Genomic DNA, 18,080 nt, shown 5'->3' with positions numbered 1-18,080 from the left:
ACAGTATCGACTTTTAATGAGTTGTCAAGTAGTCTGGATTCAAACTTTTCACGTTGAGCTGTGCTTAGTATATTCTCCCTTTTGATGAAGATGGAAGAATTTATCACTCAGTAGTGGTAATCGATTTCTAACCCTTCAAAGTGGCTTTTAATTTCCAAAGAAAAAGGTCAAGTAGCGTCAGGGATGAGTATCAGTTTTTGATGATTGTATGTAAATGTAATAGTGCACAGTGAAGAAAAGAAAGTTGCTATACACAGTGCAAAATGCCGTAATACTACAACACATCTGTCTGCACCTCTACCACCTGCTACGAACCCTGTAGTGGAATTAGGCTCACATCATCACTTTGAGCGTCTGGCAAATGCTGGTTGGTGCAAAAACTGCAAACGAAGATGTCATCAAATCGATTGTCCCGTTTCTGCTATTTATAGGTGGATTTTAGATTTGCTTTTTTTCTTTCTTTCTTTTCTTCTTCCCCCCACCCTTTTTTTCCTTAAAAGAAATGCATGGCGGAAAGGTGGATTTTATAAATGATGTAACATTCGTTGCTTAGCCTGCTGCATGCGCTGGAAACCGTGGCAGTCTTTTTTTTTTTTTTTTGGCTGCATATCAAAGAAATTAGAGTTAACTTACCAGTAACTCACAAGCCTACGACATATGTATAGAACAAAAGACTTTTGTGTTTATTGTGTGGGTCTAAGACCAAAAGAATATAAGTATATATTTATATTGAAAGGCGGGTTTTGTTCATTATGTTATGTTGGAGAGAAACTATTTTCGTGCGGAGGAGTAGAAGCTGTCCTTAATTTCTGGAAACGGCAATTCAGCCATTAAGGTGATTATTATGGGCATTTACCTGCAGTTGATTATGATTGTATAACCGGGCCACCATCAATGCATTAAGGCTTGATTACCTCCTATTAAATTATCACAATTAAATGTGATCTTACTTAAAAAATCCAGACGGATACACTGTAAATCCATCCAGGTGGTTTGCAATCATAGATGTGATTTCAGAGTGTAATTATTGGTGGAATGTGAGACGTTGCCGAAATTGAATGTTGATAACTACATTGCGTGGCACGATTGGGTCTATTAATAGAGCAGAAGCCCGAATCTCAAAATCCCAAAATAATTAGTGCAAATCACCAAAAAAAAAAAATCGAAGATTATGGGCTCCGTTCCCGTATGTATATCAAGCACCAGCACTGATTATCCTGAAGCTTGAAAGGGATAGATCTGTCCTTGGGCCGCATGGCATTTACAATTTACAGGCAGGGGAGTGCGCGTGCGTGTTCCTCCTCTGTTCATGCATGAGCATGACACTGAACTGAAGAAGATTAATCACACCACAAATCTCTCTCTCTCCCTCTCTGTCTGAGTCGGAGCCTCTCTCTTATTTACTCCCAGCTGATTGTAAGGCAGAGAGACTCAAAACCCATAGTACTGGTCCTCTCTCTCTCTCTCTCTAGTCTTTAATACTCCTACAATTCAATTCAGCTTCCAGCCGGGCACCGGCAACAAATTAAGTGCTGCTCGTTTCACAATTCACGAGCAGCCAGCTGCTGGCCTGGTCGTACCAAATTCTTACTTACTTGCCCCATCAGTTCTACCCCTGCTGCCTCCTAAAAACTTTTGGGAAATTCACTTGCTCTTTGTGCTAGTAGTCATCATTCATGGCCCCGGAAAAGATGCGTGTTTCTTTGGTGCTAATGATATTATTAATGCTTCTTCTAGTGGTGGCCAGCAGCGCTAGTGATCATAAACAAGCGGAAGAAGAAGAAGAAGAAGAAGAAGAAGAAGAAGAAGAAGCTGACAGAATAACTGCTCTTCCTGGACAGCCCAAGGTCTCTTTCCAGCAGTTTTCAGGCTATGTCACCGTCAATGAAGTTGCCGCGAGAGCCCTGTTTTATTGGCTTACTGAGGCTGCTGATGAACCCTCCTCAAAACCCTTGGTTGTTTGGCTCAATGGAGGTTAGATCTCTCTTTATCTTTCCACCTCCCTCTTGCTGCTGTTGCTGCTGCTTATTAGTAGTACACTGATTTAGTCTGGTAAAGAAAAGCTCCACCGAAGCGCCGAAAAGGGGGGTTAACTTAATTGGCTGCCCTCCCAATCTCCTATTGATTCTGCTATAACATACTACAGTAGGGTATTATTTGGTGCAAGTCTGCATGCTTTCCTTGGTGCCATCTGAGAAGAAGTTTGATATCATTTTGACTCTTTACCTCCTCTTTGTGTTATATAGTTACTCGAAGAGAAATGTTTTTGCATAACCAACAGAAGAAACATGTTAGTATTATACTTAGGAGGACGAGGCTTTCGATCTGCTTGTAGCAGAAAAAGTAACACGCACACACACACACATATGGTTCGTTTATTTTTGGACCATCTCTCCCTCTGTGTGTGTATGTGTGTCTTGTCTTTTTTTTTTTTTAAAAAAAAAAACTACTTTATATAAGTTTGTTCTTGTGGCTTTTGATTCTTAAGGGCTAATGCTTGCGTCGTTTCGAGCTTAATTCGCAGACTGTTAATCATATTGGTTCAAATACATGTACTGTTCTTGAACATAAAGGCAGACTACGTACGTAGTAGAGACTAGGATCCAAAGAGAGAGAGCAGTGGGGAGATGATGTCCTTTTGGTGCAGTCGAGGATGGACAGATTTACTACTACCGACGCCCATATTCACGACTCCGAACCCCCCCCCATGATTTAGGGATTCACAAACATTAAACACACGATCCTCTCCTCAGTCCCTTTTCCTCACTCTCTCTCTCTTAGCCCACCAGCATTTACGTTGCATGTAGCTAGATGCCAGAAAAACGTTGAATGCAACTTAGAAAAAGGGATGATCATTTGTTAGTAGGAGTCGACCAACACCACAGTCGTCATTAAGGTTCTGCTGAAGCCCTTTGTGATCAGAGTCTCTGGTGCACTAAAGTAAATGTTACTGCTTGCTAGGTTGCTAGCACGCGGCACTAATGTGTAATTTTTCTCATGATTACTACCATCTTTTTCCAATAAATAAAAACAAACATATATTATGATCATGAATCAATAGTACAATGTTAGTAGTACATGATATTTGGCTCCAATGCTAAGTTCATAACATTAACACGCGGAGGCTTTTAGTTGAAGAGATAGAGATCAACTTTACTAAGCACTAATTTTATGTGAATCAGTTGTACCACATGAATTTTTTTCTTGGGGGGGGGTATCTCATTTTGTCCTATGCAGAAACAAAAATGCAATAGATATATTGGTATATACTCTTGTATCATGCTTTGAAAAGCATCACTGGCTAAGAAGGAATGTCGTTACCAGAAATGGTTTGTATTGCACATCAAATGCTTGTTGATATTTGTGGCCGGACAAATTTTGGGGAAAAAAGAGAGTCAATAGATATGTTTCTTAACCTGATTCCAAAATCAGGTCCAGGTTGCTCTTCCGTGGCGTATGGCGCATCAGAAGAAATTGGACCATTCAGGATAAACAGGACAGCCTCCGGATTATACCTCAACAAATTCTCGTGGAATAAGTTGGCAAACTTGCTATTCTTGGAAACTCCAGCAGGGGTTGGCTTTTCATACAGCAACAGGTCTTCGGATCTCCTTGACACTGGTGATCAACGCACTGGTAAGTGTAATCAGTCATCAGTCATAAAGCCCTTTCTTGCCACAGTTCCTAATATCACCAGTCATAATTGTTTCTGACTTCTGGGGCGTTGTGGGAGGGCCTGGTTAGCTATAGCAATCACATGAACCGTCCAAATTGGTAGGCCATGTCTTGAATGACCAGCTGACCAGACCCAATCTCTAATGGACCTGTCCCCAGTTGTTCCATGGATGGCTGTAGCTACCATTGACCTCCTTTGGTAGATCAATCATGGCGGACCACTATCTATCCAATTAGGAAAGGGTGAAAAAGGGATCACTCTAGAACAAGAAAGGTGCACGATTATGGGGTCGTGACTCGCGAGTCTTTTACAGCGCACATTATTAGGTGCTAGGCTGCTAGCTAATTAAGAAGTTTATGGGACACATACAGGGTATGTGAAGTGCTTAATTCTGCCTAGATTTTACTCTTTTAGTTGAACTAATTGTTGTTCCGCTAAAACAAAGTTATAGATGTTAAATGAAAAATCATCAATAATAAAATACTTAAAACAATAGCAATATAATAATGCATAAATGCAGAAGCTTTTAAGACACAACTATTATGTCGCTTTCTTTTAAGATCATTCAAGTTTTTGCAAAAGAATCAATTCTGATACAGTAGAATTTTTATCTAGTCACTCGCTACATACAATAGGCCAACAATATTTGTTATCACTCTCATTAGTCTACGCAACTGAGAAAGTATATATTTAACTCCGCCAATACTGGGTTTGTTTGGATAGTGCTATTATTCCAAATAATATTTCGCTTGCATCATAAACACATTTTTCAACTCACCTTTTTTTATTCTCAATCACCTTTTTATCTCACATACATCACATCACAAAAAGTGCTACAGTAATTATTTCAAATAATATTTTAAATAATACTTGCGAGATAGAAATATAGAGTATGAATTTTCTCTTATAACTTATAGCATAATATTTGTAGTAATCTACTAGTATTAGTGTTTTCTATCTCAAGCAACGCTCTTAATATAAGATATTCAAAATTCAATATTTAAATATTTTATTAAAATACTCCAACACTAATTACTCAGGGTACTACTAATACAAATTGAAACCCCGCCAAGGGAAACCAAAAAAAAAAAGGTAACTAGTTATGCATCTTTTACTTTATGGATTAATTCCTTTGAACACAACACCAAGGCAAAACTCATGATTTGATGTCAAACTTTTTATGTAGCCGAGGATTCACTAAAGTTCCTGATTCAATGGATGGAACGATTCCCACGCTACAAGAAACGCGAACTTTATCTTACTGGAGAGAGCTACGCAGGCCATTATGTTCCTCAGTTGGCTGATGCAATAGTAGACTACAATTCCAAGTCCAAGAACCCCATTAATCTTAGAGGATTCATGGTAATTTTAATTGATACAAGACATTTTATTACTGGAGTATTTGGTTTTGGTCTATTATTCTAGATTCACAATCAATCATAATCATTTGCAGGTGGGGAATGCAGTTACAGATAACTACTATGACAATCTGGGAACAGTGACATACTGGTGGAGCCATGCCATGATCTCTGATGAGACATACCGGCAACTGGTAAACATTTGCGACTTCCGGCGCCAAAAGGAGTCAAATGAATGTGAATCCTTGTACTATTATGCCATGGACAAAGAGTTTGGTAACATTGACCAGTACAACATATATGCTCCGCCTTGTAACAATTCCGACGGTAGCAGAACAACACGGCACTCAATGCGTTTGCCGCACCAACCATATCCGGTATAAAAATCAAGTAAACGCCATCAGATTTTCGTAATGTACTGGTAGCATGAGATGATGATGACTCGTCTTGACTAGACAACAGATTGATTAACGTCGTTCTCTGTGTCTCCTACAGATGTTTAGGCAGTTATCAGGGTATGATCCTTGTACTGAAAAGTATGCCGAAATCTATTACAATAGGCCGGACGTGCAGAAAGCTCTCCATGCTAACACAACTAGGATTCCATATAAATGGACAGCCTGCAGGTAAATAGACTGACTTATGCAAGTAGTAGTAGTTCTTCTGTCAAAATAGAGAATTTATGTGCATTTGCTAATTATGATTTACTTCTCGTAGTGAAACCTTAAATCGAAATTGGAATGATACGGACAGCTCTGTTCTTCCAATATATCGGAAATTAATAGCTGCTGGTTTGAGAATATGGGTTTTCAGGTTAGCAATTTGTCACTTGTTGTCATTGACTGACCTTATTATACTGCTGAATCGTTCTATCAGTGATCCTTGCAAATGAAGTTTTTTTTTTTTTTTTTTTATTCTTTCTTGTGAATTGGCAGTGGAGATGTAGACTCGGTAGTGCCTGTTACAGCCACGAGGTACGCCCTCGCACAACTCAAGCTGGACACAGATATACCATGGTATCCTTGGTACGTCAAGAAACAGGTTAGCTAGTTGCCTCTCGACTTTTCTAATCTTTGATCCATTCAAGCATAAAATTTGCACGTATTGGGGTTCACCATTGATAACTTTTTCACTGGAGAAGACGGAGGGGGGGGGATCAAGGAATTGACGTTTTGTAGTAATTGTGTGGATGGTTTTGTAAAGGTGGGAGGCTGGACAGAGGTATATAAAGGGCTGACATTTGCAACAGTTAGAGGAGCTGGTCATGAAGTCCCACTTTTAAAGCCCAGAGCTGCGCTTCAGCTACTCACATCGTTTCTAGCGGGACAGCCCCTTCCCTCTCTATGATGAAGCACTCTCCACCATTAATTTCGGGACCAAACCCTTTAGCTTTGGTGTTATTTTTGCCAAAAAGAAGGGCCACACTTTGATTATGCCAAGCACATACGAATGAAGGTGGGGCGGAAGAATTGAGGAATGGGGCTGTTGGGCATGGAATGTTTGCAATGTTGCAGCACTTGTAGATCGGTTTGACCATTGCTGAAATAAAAGGGAAAACTAAGAACATGCAGGTGCTTATTTGTAACATTCTTTTTTTTAAGGCTTTTTAGTTGATGCAGAGATCATCTTCAATATCTTGCTCAGCCTCTTGCTTCCGTCGTCACAAGACAGGGGGGAAGAATTATAGCAAAAAGGTGTCGTTCATTTGTTGTTTAATTAATTAATACAAGTAGATACATTTTGAAAAAAAAAAAAAACCGCAGGATAGATTTGACTGAATTCTGCTGTGTTGACTTGTCGCCGGAGTCGCAAATTTCGTTTATCCTGCCGGAGGGAAAGTGACCCCTTAACTTCCTCATGAATTGAAAAGACATGGTGGAGACGGGAAGATATTATTATATAGTCAAATTGTCAAGGACCACGAAATGGGGAGTGTTGGTGGTGTGGTTTTTCTAGATGCGGTCCGCGGTCCAAACCTGCCCAATAAAATAAAATTTTCAAAGGGTTCGATGACTTAACATGTAGTATTTGTTTGTTGACTGTGCACACGGCATCATATTTTCATCTCGGTTTTACAAAATCCTATACTACTACTAATAAATTGCTACCTCTTATTAAAACTCTAATACTCTGTTCCAAGAACTCGCTGCTGTATTATTGATAATTATCCCCAAAATCCGGAACGATTCAATGAAGAAAAATTGAATCCTTGAAAAATTCCCTCCGAAAAAAAAATTAATTTTTCATACATTGATCGTGTATACACCGTCAGCATTGGATGAATGACAATTATGCGAAATTTGAATTTAAAATTTAACTTTTATACGCATGTCATGAATCTAATGATAATAATGTATACACTGTCAGTGTATATAAGATTTACTCAAAAAAAATATCTTTAAAAAAATAAAATAGGTTGGAGGGTGTAGAGTAACGATTTCCCTTCAACATTTCAATGGTGCTGATGGTGGTGTCAATTGTTAATACTTAATAGCAAAACGTAAGCACGCATTAGTAGCGGTAGTGGTCAGCTTTTGAAGACTTGAGACAAGCCAGTTTTGGGCGAATCATAATTCATATTTGTCTAATTCAGCTGTCTTGTGTTTTTTTTTTTTGAAACATTGAGAGTTGTCTTCAGTTTGAACAATTTTTTTTGCCCTTCTTTCAGTTTAGGATTTTAATACTACTATTCTTCTAAGTACTGCAGTCTGGCTCTGATGTGATATCCTCTTCAAACTTTTTGTGCATTAAACACTCATCCGCTTATTTAAATAACAAGGGTTAATATCAGAAACCTCCCTTGAGGTTTCTTCTAATCACATCTAGTACCTCCCATGTTTTTGAAATCACACTTAGCACCCCTGGCAGTAGGATGTGACAGGTTGTCCTGATCAAAAGGTGAGAAATTACCCAAAAACCACCAACACCAGGCAAATTTTTAAGCGGGGAAATGCTGGAAAAAAATAATGAAAAAGAAAAATTATTGGAAACCAGAAAATAACAAAAATGCCATTGTTTTGGCGCACAATTTGAGCGCCATTTTCTGCATATATAACCATGATAACCATAAAAGCTTTCACAAGTAAGACAACTTGAAAGGTAAGTTGTACTTTTTTTTTTAAAACTCAAAATTGCTTATGTGCTGGTAGAATTAGGAAGAGATTGCTGATGATTAGTTGCAAATTAGTGCAGTGATGAAGGAATATAGAACCTATGTAGTTGAAAGCGTCGTTTTTGGGTGGAAGGAAAAGTTCGAGTGCATTTGAAGTCGTGGATTTTCAGCTTAACCTTCAATTTTGGATTCAACAAAACAGGTAAGCTTCACAGGCTGTCCTTGCATATTAAATTTGAAAATAGTACTCTTGATGTTTTTGATCTTGTCAAAATGAAGCCATGAGTGATTGTTTTTTTATCACAGAGAGCAGCTTTTGTTGTGACCATGTGATATTCGTTGATTTTGACTAATGTTATGAACAAGCTAGCAAGTTTATGTTATGGATATTGACAAAATTGAGATCTGATACTATGTTCCGTAGCATATATGATGGTTGTTTCAATAGAGCATTTATGAAACTTAGAAAATAGCTTCAGCCAATGGCATGATCATGGTGATCAATAGCTATGTTGAGTGGCAAAAAGTTTAAATTTGTTCTTTTCTGATGCAGAGAGGAAGGCCTTCAATGAAAACCAATGCTGCTGTAAACAAGCAAGGCATAATTCCCTTTGTACCAAATGCTCAAGCTACTCTAAATGGTGGATCTCAAGCCGAAACTTCTGTTAGCATTAATACTGCTGCAATAGTGGCCTCTAACACTATTACCAGCAGTTTCTCTATGATGTTTTGAGAGTGCTAAAGGTTCCCCGCAATCCTTGCTTTTGGTATCTGAAGTAGTTTAGGTACTAGTCTTCTTAGCTCCCAGCAATACTGAAGCAATGTTAGCTTTTGTGGACAATTTTTTGATAAGTGGTGCAATGTGCATCTGATTTATATTTCCTGCCACTTATGGTGCTGTTTGACTAATCTTAGAACTACTTGTGTATAGTTTTGTGCATTGCAATCCTCACCATCTAAACAACTAGTTGTAGATGGTGTTTTTGTTCAGAATTGGATTGCAATATAAGGCTTACGTATCATGTTACTAGACTGATCCAATGTAGTATCATGGACTATGTAATTAGTGGAGAAGGGGCAGGGATGGTTACTGCCGTTAAAGGTAGTATAATTACTCGCTATTGTTCTAGTGTTACAACGTGTACAAATGATGTTACACCGTGTGGGACGGTTACTACTGTTAAAGGTAGTATAATTACTCGTTGTTGTTTTTAGTGTTACAACGTGTACAAATGATGTTACACCGTGTGGGACGGTTACTAATGTTAAAGGTAGTATAATTACTCGCTGTTGTTCTAGTGTTACAACTTGTACAAACGATGTTACACCGTGTGCAAAATGCACACAAGCTTCCGGAGTGCAAACGTTCCGGCCCCAGGTCCATAATTAGTTATGCATCTCTATATCGCCAAAATCTCTGATAATTAGTTATAACATTCTTTTTATTACACTTTTACACCCTCAGCTTCTAAATTAATATCATATGCCTATTTATTTCTATTTTTATCTTCTAAAATTTACTAATCATTTTGGGCTTTGGGTAAAAGTGGAACAAAAATAAAGTCTCTCTCCTACAATTCATTTTTTACTACCATTTTCAAATAGAGGGGCTGACAAGATACCAAAGTTGTCATTCCAGGGGTGCTAAGTGTGATTTCAAAAACATAGGGGGTGTTAGATGTGATTAGAAGAAATCTCAAGGGAGGTTTCTGATATTAACCCAAATAACAAATATAAATGAGGCAGCGCATTCCTGCGGTCCTACCACGAACCGGCGATCTAAATGTGTCAGCAACCATTTTTAATTTGTGCATGACATACACAGTATTCGATGACTTATTTTTTTTCATCATAGTAGTTGACGAGTTTGAAATTTATTCGTTGATCAATGCATTCTAATCAATTCATACGTCTCCAATAGCGAAAGTAACATCATCGTTCAGACCCCCTTCTCCTCTTCCTTCTCTCGCCCTGGAGATTGCCTCTTAGGATTCATATGAGAACTTGATCAAAACGCATTTAAATATGAAAATATCGCCTGAAGCGTACATGGCATGTCGTTAAAATAAATTTTTTCATCTTTTACTTTTAAACATATAATTTTAAATATTTAAAAAATTATACGAGTAAAATTTGGTCAAAACTTAGATTTTGAACCGCTTTTCATCCTAGCGTGACCAATGTATGGCCATTTTTTCAGGGGATAATTTCAGAAACCTCCCTTGAGGCTTTTTAGTATTTCACTTAGTTCTCTTGACATTTTATAAATTACACTTGACTCCCTTGATTTGACACTTTGATAACCAAACTTCAAAACAAAGTCAAAATTTTAATGAATATCGTAAAATGCCCTTATCTTACAAAGTTCAATTTGTTTTTCTAAACAAAAAGAGTGTCAAGTTTTTCAAGCCAATATTTGTTATTTGATAATCAACTAAAACAATAAACATTTGCTGTAATATGGTATTTTTTATAGTGCTTTATTGGGAATATAAATTCTTTTCATGATAGAGAAGAAAGTGTTATTTTTTTATAAAGTTTGTGGACTATTTTTTTTTAATAAAAATTTATGGACTAGTTTAGTGGTGGAACTATCATAATTTGGTAGTGATTTTAGGCCATTTGATTTTAATCATTGTTGACTTATCCTTATACCAAATAAAAGAGCTACAAAAAAAATTGAAGGATATTAAAAGTTATAAAAAAAATTACTAGTTTAATGTTTAATTTGGATAAATATTATGAACAACATTTATAGTTTTTCTATATTTCTAATGAAATATAAGAGAAATTAATAAGAAAGAAAAGGTAAAAAAAAAATATAAATCTATCCTTTGCATAAACATGGCAACAAAAAGAGTTTTATTAAAAATATTAAGATTAGTGTTGTCATTTTAAATGGGCAAAGGAGGTAAGTGTAATTTTCGAAACCTTAGGGGAGCCAGGTGAAATTATTAGAAACCTCAGGAGAGGTTTCTGAAATTATCCCTTTTTTTAGGGTAAAAATATTATTATATTTCATTTGTAATTAAACAAATAACTCAATCTATATTCATTTTTGCTTTTTAAAAAAGTATGATCTGACCCGGACCTAATCCATGTTTACTTTTGTCATTAAAAAAGTGGGATCCGGCCCATTTTGTATATATGTGGATCACGTGGTAATTTCAAACTAAAAACTGATTAAAAAATTAGGTTGAAACCAAATTTTATGAACTTAAATTTGTAAAGAAAACGCAAAATTAACATTTTAAATAAAAAATTTATTTAGAAAATTATAAGAAATATTTTTCCTTTAAATATTGCAGCGTTCATTCGGCGGTCAATACTTGAAATGCACAGAAGTTCAAGGGGTTCTTGGTATTAGCGTATAGATTAGAAACACATTCTTGTCGTAGGTTAACGGTCTACGACTTAAGGCACCTTACTTTCGCCCATTAACTAATTAATTTAGACATGTTACCCACTTGCTGAGCATCTCATCAAAGGACACTACTATGTGGACTATCAACATCCAACCTCTAATCTAAAGCAAAGTTGGACGATTTGTTTGTTTTATCTTCAATAACCAATCTCTCTTCATGTCACTAATTTAGGATGATCCTGCAACTTCCTTTTCAAACTTCCTGTAAATGTCTTCTTTTAGAAATCTTAAACATAAAGGTTCCTTCGCCATCATCATAGGCATGGCCTGTAGAAAAAAAAGAAGAAAAGATGGGAAATTCAAGTCAGCGATTGAGGCATTAACAATTTGTGCTTGTACTAATATTTTCCATTGTGCGTATTTGTTGGTGAAGATAGAAAGACCGGAAAGTCAAAACGTACTTGGACCAACAACGGAGGCAGCTTTTTAAATATATATATATATATATATAATGCCGGCTTCCCTGAAAATTATAGCTCTCCGACGGTGTTTTCATCTGTCGCCGGTTCCTGTGGTTTTGCTCACACTCACATGGTCTTTTGTAATCATATACTGCTACGATAATAGAAACTGCTGCTTCCAATCTCAAGTAGCAAAATAATTTGGATGTGGTCATTGTGTAAATATCTGATCATTACTTTACCCCTTTAAATTATATCACTACTATCAGTTTACCCCCTAACGTTATTTTTTAGTCACTTTAGTCCCATAAATAATTCAACTCAGCATGTTAAGAAATTTTGGACAAAAATACCCTTTTATTTTATAGCATTATTACATTGTTATTATCACTTTATTCGTTTAGATTACAGTGATACAATCACTTTAGTTCCTAACATTATTTTCTAGGCATTTTATCTCATCGTTAATCTAACTAGTATGGTCAAAAAATTTTAAATATATTTACCCTTTTTTATATATAATCAAAAATAAAAAGTTGGAATGGTTATTCTTCTTTTTTTTTTTTACTTTAAGAGATCGAAAAACATAAAAATAAAAGAATTTTCTCAATTTTCTTTTTTTCATATTTATTAGTACTAAGAAAAGAAAAAGAGATAAGAAAGAAGAAGACAAAAAATTAGATTTTGCAAAAAAAGAAAATAAAGAAAAGTCTAATATTATCGTATTACTTTAAGGTTGTTGAGATTAGGATTGGAATTTGGTGGTAAACAAAAAAAAGTGAAATAATTTTAAAATAATAAAAGTATTTAATTCTTTTTTATTTGTAATTTTAAAAAAAAAAGAATTGAGCTCTCTCTCTCCCTCTCCCCCTCTCCATCTTTCTATTTTTTTCAATATTAAAAAGATTGCCAAGAATAAAAAAATTAATACTTTGACTTTTTTTCTTGATACTAAAAAAGAGAAGAGTCACTCTAAATTTTTTATTATTTTTATTATACAAAGAGGAGGGTATTTTCTTCTAAAGTTTTTTAACTTGCTAAGTTGGTTTAATGGTATGATAAATTATCTAAAAAATAACTCTATGGGATAAATTGATAATGAGACTATATTTTATGGGGATAAAGTGATAATAATTTTAAGGGTTAAACATGTCTTTTCACTTTAATTAACAAACTCTGTTAAGTTTTACCATTAGTCTTTGGGGTAAAGTGACTAAAAGATAACGTTAAGGGGGAAATTGATAGTAGCACCAAACATTAAGGAGGTAAAGTGATAATAACCCTACTAAAAAATATGGTGTGACAAATGATTTGAAAATAATAATGTTCATCCATGTTTGATGCAGCAACAGGTGGTTTAATTGAGTAGTAACGCACAATGCTAGAAGACTAACACATGAATTCAAACAGTGAATTTGTCATTTTTTGAGCTTGTAAATTCTATGGACTTGCAATTATTATTTTTTCTTTTTAAAGTCAGTAGTAATATGTCGAGCAGGCCTTAGTTTAGTAGTTGAACCCTACTAAAGTTGAGAATTTAAGAATTAAAATTTCTAAGTTCAAATCCCATCCATCGCTTGTTAGAATTGTTTTTTTTTAAAAGCAGTAACTTTTATATTTTAGCACCAGAAAAATTAGGAATTCGATTTTTTTTTTGGGGGTTTTCCGTTCTCTTGTAAAACTTGGTCAGTGACATCAATCCAAAGTCCCTGGACAAAGGAGCAAGCTCGCATAGAGAAGTAAAAAGTCGGCCATCTGCACAAAAGGTGTTAATAGTAGTGAGGTGACTTGGAACTTGCCACCCCCAGGAGGACTGGACGCCTGCCATTATCCCAATTTATCTCTTCATGTCTCCAACCCCACCAATCACCAGACTTTTTTTTCTTTACTCCTCCGTTTCTCTCCCTATTATCATTGGCTTCATACACTACATTTTTATTCTGCTACTTTCTACTAGTATGATACGAGCACAATACTAATTGGATCTTCTTCTGCTGATTCAATCTTCCACTTCCCTTGTAGATTGCTCCTTAAAAGGTTTGTATCTCTAGTTTCTTTAGATTTTTTTGCTCTTGGGAGCAGTACGCACTATGCTTTCTGTAAGGTCCTGCGAATTCTGCACGCTTTTCTGATTTTGTTTTCTCTGTCTGATATTAGCAGTCAGCAGATCTTCATGATTCTTGACCTTTAGTACTTCTTTTTTGTGGGTTCTGCTTGTTTTTTGTTTTCTCTTCCGCTATTGACTTTTTCGGTTATATTTATTCGTTGCTTGCTGTTCTTTCTCGATTTATATGCTGAATTGAGAATTCATTAGTTATGTATGTGTGATTGCTTGAGGTCATTTCAAGATTCGATTTTTTTTTTCCCTTGGAATTAAGATTTGTTCCGGGGTTTTGGAAGTTGTTATTGTTGCTGTAGTTGCACTATTGTTGTAAGTCATGGGTGAATGTCGGCCCCCCACCCCAATCTTGGAAGAAGAAGAAGAAAACTTAATTGCTGCAGCTCAAAACATAGTGAAAGCATTAGAAACCAACAAGAACTTGACTAATGATGCCAGGAAAATCTTGGCTGGTCTTGGCACTCAATTATCTTCCATAGCTAAAGCTTGTGAAGAAAAGGCAGAGAGGGAAGAAGAGGCGGAGGAAAAGGGACTTTCTGAGATTGAGGAGCAGCTAAATAGAGTGCAGGATAAGGTCATGAGATGGGAGGCGAATCAATCTATGATATGGGATTGTGGCCCTGACGAAGCTTATGAATATTTGAGGGCTGTTGATGAAGGTCGTAAGTTGACCGAGAGTTTGGAAAGTTTGAATCTTGCCAAAGATAGTGAAGAGGATGGGTTTCTGCACCGGGCTCATGATGTTCTTCAGACTGCAATGGTTAGGCTTGAGGAGGAGTTCAAGCATTTGCTTGTCCAGAACAGGCAGCCTTTTGAGCCAGAGCACATGTCTTTTCGCTCAAGTGAAGATGATACCATAGATGATGGCTCCATTGTCTCCTATGGGGATGAGTCGGTGGAGGATGTGGTGCAGAGAGACAGTATCAGCAGGGGCTCAGAGGAATACATAATTGAACTGGTTCATCCAGATGTGATTCCTGACCTCAAATCTATTGCCAGTTTGATGTTTGTTTCAAATTATGGGAGGGAATGTTCTCAGGCTTATGTAAGTGTTCGCAAAGATGCACTTGATGATTGCCTCTTCATCCTTGAAGTGGAGAAATTGAGTATTGAGGATGTACTGAAGATGGAGTGGAATACACTGAACTCAAAGATCAGGAAGTGGGTTCGTGCTATGAAGATTTTTGTGCGTGTTTATCTTGCCAGTGAAAGATGGCTTAGTGATCAGATTTTTGGGGAGCTTGAATCAGTCAGTTTGGCATGCTTTGCTGAGTCATCAAAAGCTTCAATTTTGCAGCTCTTGAATTTTGGTGAAGCAATAGCTATTGGTCCCTATCAACCAGAAAAGTTGATTCGGATTCTTGACATGTATGAGGTGCTTGCAGATCTTTTGACAGATATTGATGCTTTGTATATGGGTGCCACTGAATCATGTGTTAGAACGGAGTGTCAGGACATTTTAAGGAGATTGGGAGACTGTGCAAAGGCAACCTTTCTTGAACTCGAGAATGCTGTTGCAACTAACATATCAGCCAATGCTTTTCCTGGTGGTGGAATCCACCATCTCACTAGATATGTTATGAATTACATTAGAACTCTTGCAGATTATGGCAAGACACTTGATGTGGTCCTGAAGGACCATGAGAAGGAAGATCAAGTTTCCACTTCACCGGACATGAGCCCAGTTAGTGAAGAGGATAATAATAGCTGTGAAAGCTCTTCTGCTTCCCCAGTGGCTTTACATTTCCGATCTCTCCTTTCAATTCTGGAGTGCAATCTGGAAGATAAATCCAAGTTGTACAGGGATGAGTCACTGCGGCATCTTTTCCTCATGAATAACATTCATTACATGGCTGAAAAAGCAAAGAGCTCGGAGTTAAGAAATGTACTAGGCGATGAATGGATTCGCAAGCATAATTGGAAATTCCAGCTGCATGCTATGAACTATGAGAGAGCTACTTGGAGCTCTATCCTTTCCTTGCTTAGGGATGAGGGGATACAAAATCCTGGTTCGACTTCTATTTCGAGAACCCTTCTGAAAGAGAGATTGCAGAGCTTTTATCTTGCTTTTGAGGAAGTTTACAAGAGCCAAACTGGTTGGTGTATTCCCGATAGCCAGCTTCGAGAAGATCTTCGAATCTCAACATCCCTCAAGGTAATACAGGCTTATCGGACCTTTGTTGGAAGAAATATTAACCATATAAGTGAAAAGCACATTAAATACAATGCTGATGATTTGGAACATTATCTCTTGGACTTCTTCGAAGGCTCTCCAAAATCTTTGCATGGCAGCCATAGGAAATAGTAATGATGGGTGGAGCGGATTGATTGAGGGAGTTCATACACACTGAGTTAGAATTTTCTTAATTGTCCATCTCAACCATTACAAACTAAAGATTCCAATTTTGTAACTTTTGTATCAGCTTTGTAATCCATAAATGGAAAATTTTACACTGTAAGCAAGTGTATTACTTAATATAGATGGGACTTGAAGGTTGTTGTACTTTGCTGGAGTTGTTCTAAACACTGATGGCAAAGGATTCACAGGAGTGAAAAGATCCACCTCCTGAATCCTGATTCAGGTATAACTGCGCAGACTGTGTGTGTAGTTCTTATATGCAAAATTACAAGTTAATTGTGGCATGCATGCGAGACTGGAGTTTGGTATTCTCTGTATCTCAAAAACTAAAATGCAAATTATTGCAGTGCCATGCAATCTGTATATACCCTCGCAAAAGATTCCATGGTATGCGCTGCTGCATACTTTCATTTTGTTGTGTGTGTGTTCTTATGAAGGGGTGAATAAAATATGGCAAATCCTTCCAAGATGTTGTGGTCCTAATGCTACTGTGGAAGTAGAGAGAATTCATGCCGATGTGAAATGCAAAGACCAGATGAGGGATTGCCCAATCGCCGATATTACATCTTTGTAGGCCCTGCACCAATCGTTGAGTGACTGATGCAGATTGTCACCGTCAACCGGTGAGACTATTTTGCCTGAAATAAAGAGCAAGAAGTCCATATTTATGGTTGAGAAGGAAACATCAATGAGTCAAGATGAAGCTGCAAAGACGGCAGGCATAATGGGTCTGCTTTGCTTGATTGCTTCAAGAATTTGTAAGCTAAGTCGCTTGGTCAAGTCGCAGGAAAATTGCCACGTGAATCAGCAGAAGTTCTCCGGAGCTAGCCTTTTTCCCCTAGCTTTTAACCATTTCTCTGTGGCCCTTATTAAGTCTCTGATGATCTGAGAACATACAAGGGAGTGAGTTTGCCTGTGGCTGATTCAAAATCTATTACTGCTACTACTAACATGTCCAAAAGCTGCAGAAACCAATTTATGGGAAACTTTGATATAGACGTTTACAACGACTTTAGCTGCATAACGATTCTTTAACAAGGGCGAACTGATCCCAACTACTGTAGTTCTACTTGTCTTAAAAAAAAAAAAAAAGAAAAGAAAAGAAAAGAAAAAGAAAACTACTCTGTTTCTACTCATGTCTTAATTCTTTGACAGTTAACTCCAAAACATGTTGTCAAGCATGGCACCTCGAAAAGTGCTGTGATAGAGGAATATTTAGTAAATTTTTTTAGAATATTATTGTATCATTTTTCGTGATGATGTTACGTATGTTAGATAAAAGAATTACAAAATAAATAAAACATATATTTATAATACAATCAAATAAGTTTTCGTTTGTATCCAACGATGTAATGTAATGGGTCATCGGCCTCCATATTGAACACTTTCACAAATTTCAATGTTCAACAGGATTTTTATTGCTTCCCTCTACTTCACTCTTAATTGCTAACTAGTATATAGTTTACTCAATACAGCCATCTCAAAGGCAGCGCAGCAGCAAGAGCAGCAAGAGCAGCAGCGCAGATGGGAACCACCAAAGGCAGGGGTGATTAAGATTAACACTGATGCAGCCATCTCAAACCAGTCGGTAAGAACAGGGAAAGGGATCATAGCTAGGGACTGGACTGGGA

At 36.9% G+C, this 18,080-nt stretch overlaps 2 protein-coding genes and 1 long non-coding RNA gene across 5 annotated transcripts; all 3 read left to right on the top strand.

Annotated features, from left to right (window-relative positions):
• Positions 1-1,083: 1,083 nt before the first annotated feature.
• On the top strand, positions 1,084-6,668 carry LOC113702108 (serine carboxypeptidase-like 25). Of its 2 annotated transcripts, none has more exons than XR_011818215.1 (8): positions 1,084-1,974; positions 3,433-3,636; positions 4,863-5,038; positions 5,130-5,411; positions 5,530-5,660; positions 5,752-5,847; positions 5,929-6,075; positions 6,238-6,323. XR_011818215.1 is itself a non-coding variant. In XM_027223104.2 (8 exons), exons 1-8 carry the CDS (start codon positions 1,677-1,679, stop codon positions 6,379-6,381), a joined length of 1,437 nt encoding a protein of 478 aa, XP_027078905.2. In that variant the 5' UTR covers positions 1,088-1,676; the 3' UTR covers positions 6,382-6,668. The 2 variants fall into 2 exon arrangements, 1 of the variants encoding a protein (XP_027078905.2); XM_027223104.2 differs by having other exon boundaries at positions 1,088-1,974; positions 5,970-6,075; positions 6,238-6,668.
• Positions 6,669-8,225: 1,557 nt separating this feature from the next.
• Positions 8,226-9,182, top strand: LOC140011006 (uncharacterized). The gene is made up of 2 exons (XR_011818220.1): positions 8,226-8,348; positions 8,700-9,182. It is a non-coding gene; the product is annotated as an uncharacterized lncRNA (long non-coding RNA).
• A 4,531-nt stretch (positions 9,183-13,713) lies between these two features.
• LOC113701504 (exocyst complex component EXO70E2-like) lies at positions 13,714-16,593 on the top strand. Of its 2 annotated transcripts, XM_027222209.2 has the most exons (2): positions 13,714-14,008; positions 14,529-16,593. In XM_027222209.2, exon 2 carries the CDS (start codon positions 14,668-14,670, stop codon positions 16,393-16,395), a length of 1,728 nt encoding a protein of 575 aa, XP_027078010.2. In that variant the 5' UTR covers positions 13,714-14,008; positions 14,529-14,667; the 3' UTR covers positions 16,396-16,593. The 2 variants fall into 2 exon arrangements, with proteins under 2 accessions (XP_027078010.2, XP_027078009.2); XM_027222208.2 differs by having other exon boundaries at positions 13,714-16,593.
• Positions 16,594-18,080: the final 1,487 nt, after the last annotated feature.

Source organism: Coffea arabica, chromosome 7e (assembly GCF_036785885.1).
Source record: "Coffea arabica cultivar ET-39 chromosome 7e, Coffea Arabica ET-39 HiFi, whole genome shotgun sequence".
NCBI lineage: Eukaryota > Viridiplantae > Streptophyta > Magnoliopsida > Gentianales > Rubiaceae > Coffea > Coffea arabica.
The sequence above is the reverse complement of the archived record's forward strand: the minus strand, read 5'-3'. Positions and strand labels throughout refer to the sequence as shown.

Excerpts from the sequence above, each read along its gene's own strand:
- LOC113702108 (XM_027223104.2), top strand. The coding sequence starts at position 1,677 with ATGGCCCCGGAAAAGATGCGTGTTTCTTTGGTGCTAATGATATTATTA. Across the intron at positions 5,039-5,129 it reads TTAATCTTAGAGGATTCATG|GTGGGGAATGCAGTTACAGA; the intron begins GTAATTTTAATT and ends AATCATTTGCAG. Across the intron at positions 5,661-5,751 it reads TATAAATGGACAGCCTGCAG|TGAAACCTTAAATCGAAATT; the intron begins GTAAATAGACTG and ends TACTTCTCGTAG.
- LOC113701504 (XM_027222208.2), top strand. The coding sequence starts at position 14,410 with ATGGGTGAATGTCGGCCCCCCACCCCAATCTTGGAAGAAGAAGAAGAA.